Raw genomic sequence first — 9423 nt, 5'->3', positions numbered from 1 at the left:
TATATATATATATATATATATATATATATATATATAGAGAGAGAGAGAGAGAGAGAGATGTATTTAAGCATGTAGAATATACTGAAGAAAAAAACTCATTTATCTTCCGGCGAATGAGTCTTTTCATGAAAAAACCCAATAAAACCGACTTATCCCCCAGGCAAAATAGGGTTTTTTCATTAAAAGCCCACATGGGATGGCTTTTTTATTATTATTAAAAAAAAAGTGTATTTTTGGAAACCCTGTCATTCACACCGGGGAAAAATCTTAAGTTTATCTGTCCTAAAATAATTCTATTCAAATGTTACACTTGGTTGGTTCTAAAGTTTAAAAATGCCAGAATAAAAAAGGAAAGGGGTTATACTCGGCTTCTTTTTACTACTGGTCAAACACATATAGCATGCAGGTAATTTGACAGTCACAAAATACTTTTTCTCCCATCCTATTTAGGAAACAAGATGGACCAATGTAAATATTTTTTTTTAAAGTTTCGTTTAATTTTTTCGGCAATACCAAAATCTGTCCAGCATGGAATTAGTGGAAATAGCAAAGTGTATCCTTGGGGCTCATAGTGCCAAGCTGAGCAAATTCTACTACTGTTCTTGAGAGCTCAGATAAAGCACCCTTTATTGATAACTTTTCATATAATCCTGAGAAATTAAGGTCTTTAATGATATTTTCAACTGTCTCTCCCCTCCACATTTGTATACTAAATTTACACATAAAAACAAAGTAACAAGGACAGAATGTTTATTTTAATGAAAATTGTATTTTAACTATAAGCTATAAAATGTATGTTTACAAGTAGGACTGGGCCTTAAATCGATGTATCGCAACATATTGATTTAACTCATATATCAGCAAGCCGATACAGCAACTTTCGTACCAGGCGATACATCAGAAATTTGATTTAAGCCATATACTAAAGACGGCGAGCGCAAAATGATGTATCGATATAAGACACGCAAAAATCTTCTTGCAACTGATACCGACTCACGCTGTGGAAGACGATGTTCGTTTCATTAAATTGAAATGGCCTTGATTCATGAGTGGTAGAATCAGAACCATAGTTTTGAGAATATATATCATGATCTTGCATATTCGTNTTTTTTTTTTTTTTTTTTTTTTTTTTTTTTTTTTTTTTTTTTTTTTTTTGCAACTTGATATGGCTTCTTGTAGATTATTTTCAGTGGGACTGACTTTGTGACGGCCGTCGTTACCTTGTTCTGAAAGCAATCTATTATTGAAAAGAATATATAAAGAAGTGTTTCTTAATTAATTAGGTAAATTTTTTTTTTAAATAAAACTTTTTATTTTATTTTTAAATGAGAAAATTAATTTTGGTACTATATGTTTAAGTAATTTTTTACATTATTGAATTTATTACAATCTGCAAGCTAATTTAAGGCTATTTTTTACTTTATTTTAATGGGTTTTTATTACTGATTTTAAATTTATAAATCTTTAGTTTTTTTTTTGTTTTTATAAATAAAATTATAACAAAACTTATTTTTCCTCTTTTGTTTATTCAAAAAAAATTAATAAGGTTTGTGACTTCTTCTTCTTCTTTTTTAAATTAAACCTTACTTTGTTTTCTCATTCAGAATTCGGTAATTATTCAACTGAACTTAATATTGTTTTAACAGCGTTTTTTTAAAAATTTATTTAGCACTGTTCTTCAGCATACAAAAAATTTGTAACGAACTTATTTTTTAAATTTTCTTTATTGTTAGGTAAATACAGGGTGTTTATAAAGTCCCGGACCCATTTTGATGTTTAATAACTCATATAATAATAAAGATAGATTAAAATTAATAACATAAATGGTTAGATAGACTCAAAAAGTTTCATGACCCTTGTCAATGAACTTCCACGTGCGCCCCCTACGTCGCACGGAAAATATTAAGTCGATAGTCAATTTCACGCCAGGTAGCGGCAAGCATGTCGGCATCCATANTTAATAACATAAATGGTTAGATAGACTCAAAAAGTTTCATGACCCTTGTCAATGAACTTCCACATGCGCCCCCTACATCGCACGGAAAATATTAAGTCGATAGTCAATTTCACGCCAGGTAGCGGCAAGCATATCGGCATCCATAGAGGCTATTGTGGTTGTAATTCTGGCTTTTAGGTCATTATAAGGGGATCTGAAAATCCCCAAGAATACCGTGAGACACAAAGGGATTCCCCAAAGGTTAATGTGTGGTGTGGACTAATGCACGAGCGAGTCATTGGGCCTTTCTTTTTTACAGAAAAGACGGTCTCATCAGTCGTATACTTAGACATGTTGGAAAACTTCGTATTTCCACAAGCTCAGCCATATGTCTTTTTGCAACAAGATGGTGCACCACCTCATTGGGGTATCATCGTTCGCAGTTCTTTGAATGACCATTTTCCAGGAAGATGGATAGGGCGAGGAGGTCCAATTCCTTGGCCACCCAGATCACTTGATATAACGCTGCTGTACTTTTTTCTTTGAGGTTTTTTAAAGGACAATGTTTACAGGAGGATCGTGTCAAATATTCATGACCTAAAAGCCAGAATTACAACCGCCATAGCCTCTGTGGATGTCGACATGCTTGCCGCTACCCGGGGTGAAATTGACTATCGACTTGATATTCTCCGTGCGACGAAGGGTCATGAAACTCTTTGAGTCTATCTAACCATTTATGTTATTAATTTTAATCTATCTTTATTATTTTATGAGCTATTAAACATCAAAATGGGTCCGGGACTTTATAAACACCCTCTATATTGATAAATTTCAATTTTACTTTTTTTTTTTATTATTTATTTTTAAACTAAGAAATCTTTCGTTATTTGCGCGATCATTTTCAGAAAAATATAACAATAATATCTTTCTTAAGCAAAACATATATATCTCCAAATCATAAATTGATTTAAATCAATATGAGTATGAAGTTTTGATAGAAATCTGACTTTCTGTGCCTTACAAGTAAATGAAATTCAAAAATACTGTATAGCGATACATCGGTATATCGCAATGCAAGACTGACGATGCATCACGATAAAAAATTTCTTATATTGCCCAGTCCTATTTACAAGTAACAAAGATGTACATTTATTAAATGTAAAACATAACTTACCTAAAAAGAATAATATTAAGACAAAAATCAACACATTGAAATAAATATTAGCTTTCCTCTGAACAGCTTTCCATAGGTGGAAGTGAAAGAAACTACGCCATCTAAAAAAATTATTAAACACTCAATGTAATGAAAAAACATTACGAGAGTTAAACTTATTAAAATAAACAACAAGTAGATGATGTGTTATGGTTAAGATTGATGACAAGAGCCCACCCCAAAAATATATGTAAACTAACAGACAAAGATCTTATTTTTTTATAAACTGTAAATAGCTTTAAGTTCCATAAACTTTAATGTAAAAATAACTAGTTGCATGTCCGAAAAAAATTTCTTTTATTTAAGTTTCCAATATTTTTAAAAAAATCTATGATTTAAATCACGATTTTACAAGCAAATTAAAATCGATGAACCTGTTCATATTTATTCATTTTTTTGCCTTTAGAAACAGTTTTAACAGTCTGAAAGAAAATAACTGATTTTTATTTAGCAATAAGCAACTTCTAGGAAAATAGTCAATTTCACCTTCAACATATCTTATAACATTTATATTTCTATTTCTTAAATAAATCAGTATTAAACCTTTGCACAGTAAAAAAAATTTAGTTAAAATGATCAGGGATGAGAGTAGTCAGAAAGTAAAACAGAGGAAATCGAAGAATAAATATATAAACTGCTGTTTGTAGAAAATGCAACACCATGAAGGAATCATCAGAATCAAATGAAATTCGCAGCAAATGTCAATTATAGGATATTATGCAAATTAATAAAGTTTCAGAGCCATCGCGCGTGCGTGGCGCGCGCAGCGCCCTCTGAATTGATGCTGAAAGCGTATAAATAAAGTGCTGTAGCGGGACGTTGAAAATAGTCTATGATTATTTGTTAGTGGCAAACGTTTAGTGAGACCTGAGTATGCCTCCACGACGGAAGAATAAGAAATTCAAGCAACTTACGGAGTTTGAACGAGGGAGGATAATCGGCCTTCGAGAAGGAGGATTTTCCTATCGCGCAATAGCAGCTCGTATGCAGCGGAACAGTTCCACAGTGATGCGAGTTTGGAAGCAGTGGACCGACGAGCACCGAACAACTCGAAAAACAGGCACTGGACGACAGAAGGTGACGTCAGAGCGCGATGATCGACACCTGCTCCGCATGGCGGTGAATGATCGCACAGCTTCCTCCAGGCAGCTGGCAGCACATTGGTCTACTGCTACAGGTGTACAATTGTCGGCTTCGTCAATTCGTCGTCGTCTGCTGCGCCGTGGATTGCGTGCAAGGGTGCCATTATACAGGATTCCCCTCACGGCGGATCATCGACGGCTGCGTCGGCAGTGGGCTCTTGAGCACAGAGACTGGCGAGCTGATTGGCACCAAGTTGTCTTTTCAGATGAATCACGCTTCAATTTGTGGACCCATGATGGCCGTGTTCGTGTTAGACGTTATGCCGGTCAACGCTGCCTTCCTGAGTGTATTATTGAACGACATAGTGGTCGAACACCCGGAGTTATGGTCTGGGGTGCGATTTCGTATCATGGACGATCCAATTTGATACGAATTGAGGGTAATCTCAATAGCAACAGATACGTCCGTGAAGTGCTACAGCCCGAAGTCGTTCCTTTCCTTCAAGGCATCCCTGGAGCTATCTTTCAGCAGGATAATGCACGCCCACATGTTGCGCGGACTGTTAGAGACTTCTGTTCAGCACAACGCATGCAACTTCTTCCTTGGCCTGCTTATTCGCCGGATATGTCGCCTATTGAGCACGTGTGGGATATGGTTGGTCGGCGTCTCACTCGTGATCCGCGTCCTGCAGTTTCCAAAGACGAACTTTGGTTGCGCATACAAGCGATATGGAATTCTCTTCCTCAAGCAGATATTCAACATCTGTTTGACTCCATGCCACGTCGTATAGCAGCACTTATTGCAGCGCGTGGTGGCTGCACCAAATACTGATTTCGGACGCTTAATTTGTTTCTTTTGTTTTGAAAATTTCATCATTTATTTGTATCAGTACAAGTCGTTTCTGCATTAAATTTCATTTGATTCTGATGATTCTTTCATGGTGTTGCATTTTCTACAAACAGCAGTTTATATATACACACACAAAAATTTGACAAAAAAAGTGCAATATTTAAACTTGTAAACCATGTGATTATAAATCACGATATGAGGCTTTTAAATCACGTGAATATGAAACTCAATATCGAATTTTAAAAAATGCAAAAATACAAATCATGATGCGTAATTTTTAGATCACGTAAATACGAATCACGATCCATAATTTTAAAATCGCGAGAATACAAATCACAATGTCTAACTTTTAAAGAGCATTTAAATACGAAAATCGATGTTTGATATTACAACCGCAAAAACGAATCACGACATTGGATTTTAAGCTCGCTTGAATACGAATCGCTACATAGGCTTTTAAAAGCGCGTAAATACAAATCGCGATATTTGATTTTTAAATCTCGTAAATAAGAATCGCAATGTACGATATTTAAATCGCCTGAATAAGAATCGCAACGTTCAACTTTTAAATCAGGTAAATACGAAAATCGATGTTAGATAATAAAATCGTGATTTAAAAAGTGCATAAATACAAAACGCGATATTGGATTTTTAAATCTCGTAAATAAAAATCATAAAGCACGATGTTTAAATAGCGTAAATAAGCAACTTTTAAATCAGGTAAATACGAAAATCGATGATTGATATTAAAATCATGTGAATAAGAATCGAGATATTTGCAGAGTCTGGACTTAGGATATCTAAAAGACTTGTTTGTATTGATTTTGTTTAGACAAAATAAATAAAAATTTACAAGATTAATTGAATAAGCAAATAAATATTTTCACCACAAATCCACCTCTATTTCTTTTTTTTGTTTTTTTTTTTTGCTTTCACACCAGACAACAGGATCACGACGTTTGAATTGCGAAAATACGAGCTATCCCGTGGACGGATAAAAATAAAGAAAATCTTATTTTCTGTGAGTAAAAGCAGAGAAAATAGCTAAAATAATTAAAAATACGGAAGGGTTAGCAGCTAGGATGTAGTTTGAATTTTCTGTTTATCTTTGAAAATCGTAAATAAATATAATGATTTTATTTCAACGACTGAATTTTTTTTTAAAAAAAAGAGGGATATTTATTTTAAAAAAACGAAGCTTTTAGACAATCTGAGTGTTTGATAAAAATTCTGAAATTCGAGAGGCAAGAGCGAAAAAATCTCATCCCTGTATAAAGATCAACCAGTTTTATCCCAAGGAAATGATTTTTAGAGAAACTTCAGAGGGAGGAAGGAGGACTTCTATAGTTTCGCTCTGCGGAAAAGTAAATTTCTCATAAAATATTTTAACTTGCTCAAAAATTTTTTTTTCGCAGATATTAGCGGGAAAAATCTGAAACAAAGTAGAAATCCTTGAAAGAATCACATCCCTGAATGATACAGAAACTGATGGACTATATTAGTCTCAAAAACTATTGTTAATTTTTGTAAATTTTTCAATTTTATTATAAATCTTAATTAGGTAATGAAGAACATAAATGAGATCTACTGGCAAGATTGGTACCGGAGTAATGAGAGTCAATGAATGGATAAAAATTTGCTAGCTAATGGAAATGTGTACTTAAAAACCAGTTAATATCCCTAATATATAGTATTTATGAATAGTTTTAAGAATATGAAGATTAGATTCAGGAGATATAAAACATTTAAGGAGAATACTTACATTTTAGGAGATATAAAAGGTAAAATAAGCAGAGTAATGAGAGCCAATTCAAAATATAGGAAACAAGCTATAAGCATCCACTGAACAGTCATTTTCAAATAAATGGATTCCTGCAACAACAATAAATATTACAAGCATGTAATGAGTGGTGCAAACAAAAACCCTGATGCCCCCGAGGTGCAGGTGGCACAGGGTTCAGAAATAATACACTGTATGATAAGAGTGCACAGCCTGCGATCCGTGACAGCACCTACACATAAAAAATTGACATTTTTTAATGCACATTAAAAATTTTGATGCGCTAAATCTAAATTAATGTAGAGTTTCTTTTTTTTTCCCGATGGTTATCGCTATGAATTTCCAAAAACATTGAATTAAATATATATATATTTTTTAAACGGCCGGCCAGGTGGTCGAGCGGTTAGCGTGCCTGACTGCGAAGCCAATGGCTGTGGGTTCGAATCCCGCTCTGGGCATGGATGTTTCTCTCTGTGTTGTCCTCTGTTGTGTGTGATGTGTGAATGTGGCCCACCCTATGAACGGGTTTGTGGCAGTGTGGCGTGGGTAATGTTGCTCGCCTCCGTGACTTAGGTTCACAGGTGCCCACTGGGTAACGCTAAATGAGCAAAACTTCCGGCATCTTCCGAGGTGAAGAATGAGAGTTCAAGTGCCTGCCGTTATCAAAAAAAAAATAAATAAATAAAATAAATATTTTTAAAACGACAAAGTTATGATGCATGAATTTTGAATTTTAGTAATCTCTCTTTATTTGTGCCCGTTTCATAGTTAAACCAAGTAAGACCTGTCAGGCTGTCTTAGGACCACTCCAACAGCTGCTCTAGAGAGCTTACTTGGGCTTCTTCCTGTTGGGAAAATGTAAACAAATAGAAATGTAAACAGTATTTTCCTCATGGCTGTCTCACTTCCTGTGGGAAGTTGGGTCACTTCCTAGGGGAAGTTGGGTCACTTCCTGTTATCTCAGCTAGAAGTGGGTGTTTCTGTTTTTAGTTAGTTATATCTTTGCTTTGGATAGAGGATATTTCTTCTCTTATGCTATGTTTAGAAAGAGCTATGTGATGTTAAAGAGTTATGTTTAGTTTATTTGAATGTAGTTTTTCTTACTTTACATTTAAAGATTTATATTCAATAAATATAGTTGTACCTTTTCCATGAAGTGAATTCTTGAGTAGTCCCGCAGTGGACTGATCGTTAAGACACGGTTCCCAGCAGATCACCGAAGTCAAGCATCACTGGCTGCGGTCCGTGTGCGGGTGGATGACCACTTGGATCAGTCTGCGTAGGGACCGAGGGTGTGCGATATCGGTCCTCGTTGAACTGTGCTACCGTAAAGTGCTCGACTTCGCACGCAGGTCGTCGGGCTACCAAAGCGGGGGTGCCATCCCCTCCGCAGAGGATCAAAATTGTGATGGCATGTCTTCGGATCATCCTCCGGGATGTTTCCCAGACCGTCGCCAATAGCCCATTGTGCAGCTCTAGTGCGACGTAAATTAACAACAACAACAATTCTTGAGTAGTAATAGATGTCTTCAATATCTTATACTTAGTAAGCTGGCCCCTATTTTTTAACATTGGTTATGGGCCAGGACATTTTAGAAGGGGGCCCGTTGGAGAACTTTTATAGAGAATGGCTTTGCTACCAGAAGGCTTTAACTTATTAAGTTATGATAATTGGGACAGGTGGAAAACAGACATTAAAATTTTGTTATTAGATAAAGGCTGTTGGAAATTTATTGATGGAAAAGAAGAAGAGTTGGAAGTTTCAACTACAAGAAGAGAAAACCAGGAATTTGAATTAAGAAGAGATAGATCATTTTCAACGTTGTATTATGCAGTTCAGCCAGAATTCAGACCACTTATTCAAGATTGTTTAGATGGGAAGAAGGCTTGGGAGAAATTGGTTCAGCATTTTGAGCCAAAAACAAGAGCTAGACTCATTCAGATACTTGATGAGTTTTTTAGCATAAAGTATCAAGCTAATGAAAGTATAGGCCTTTTTATTGCTAGACTTAAAACAGCAGTGAAGAAGCTTAGTGAAGCAGGTCATGAATTAAATCAGTTGTTTCAAGGCTTCCAAGCAATAAGGCATCTACCACCTGAGTTCTCCGGTATAGTTCAGTTAATTTATCGTTGGAAGGATGAAGATTTTACGATTGATAAAATTGCCGAAGAACTGATAAGAGAAGAAAGCAGACTTACACAAGTGAAAGCTGATATTCGTCCAGAGGTTAGTGCGTTTAACATTTCTTCTATAAGTAAAGATGAAGAAAGATATGGAGACAGAAAAAAATCTCAAAGTAAATTTGTAGAAACTAATAGAAAAGTCATTGGTCCATGTCATCACTGCCACAAGTATGGACATTTAGTTGCAAATTGTAGAGATAGATATGCCAGAAATGTAAAGTCAAAGTGGGGTAAACAGAAAAGGAATTTCAATGATCAGTCAGCTGCTTTAGTTGAGACTTATTCAACACACTCTGTGGAAGTTGGTGAAACCATGATTGAAAATGATGATAAAATATGGGTTTTGGATTCCGCTGCAACTACACATTTCTGTAAAAA

The 9423-nt window shown here is 35.2% G+C and overlaps 1 protein-coding gene across 7 annotated transcripts in view; it reads right to left on the bottom strand.

Moving 5' to 3' along the window:
* The window catches only part of LOC107437044 (B-cell receptor-associated protein 29), a 41579-nt gene that overhangs the window by 26702 nt on the left and 5454 nt on the right, over positions 1 to 9423 (bottom strand). For 5 of the 7 annotated variants that reach the window (XM_016048916.4, XM_016048914.4, XM_016048915.4 and 2 more), the window contains exons 2-3: positions 6844 to 6953; positions 3111 to 3211 (exon numbers count right to left, since the gene is read on the bottom strand). In XM_016048916.4, the coding sequence (XP_015904402.2) occupies positions 3111 to 3211; positions 6844 to 6935 (193 nt within the window). In that variant the 5' untranslated portion in view covers positions 6936 to 6953. Of the gene's footprint in view, positions 1 to 3110; positions 3212 to 6843; positions 6954 to 7645; positions 7707 to 8005; positions 8030 to 9423 lie in introns of those variants that run through there. The other 2 variants (XM_016048913.3, XM_043042769.2) reach the window with 2 other exon arrangements.

The sequence above is a fragment of the Parasteatoda tepidariorum genome, chromosome 6, assembly GCF_043381705.1.
Source record: "Parasteatoda tepidariorum isolate YZ-2023 chromosome 6, CAS_Ptep_4.0, whole genome shotgun sequence".
NCBI classification, from domain to species: Eukaryota; Metazoa; Arthropoda; class Arachnida; order Araneae; family Theridiidae; genus Parasteatoda; species Parasteatoda tepidariorum.
This window is presented reverse-complemented; position numbering and strand designations above follow the sequence as displayed.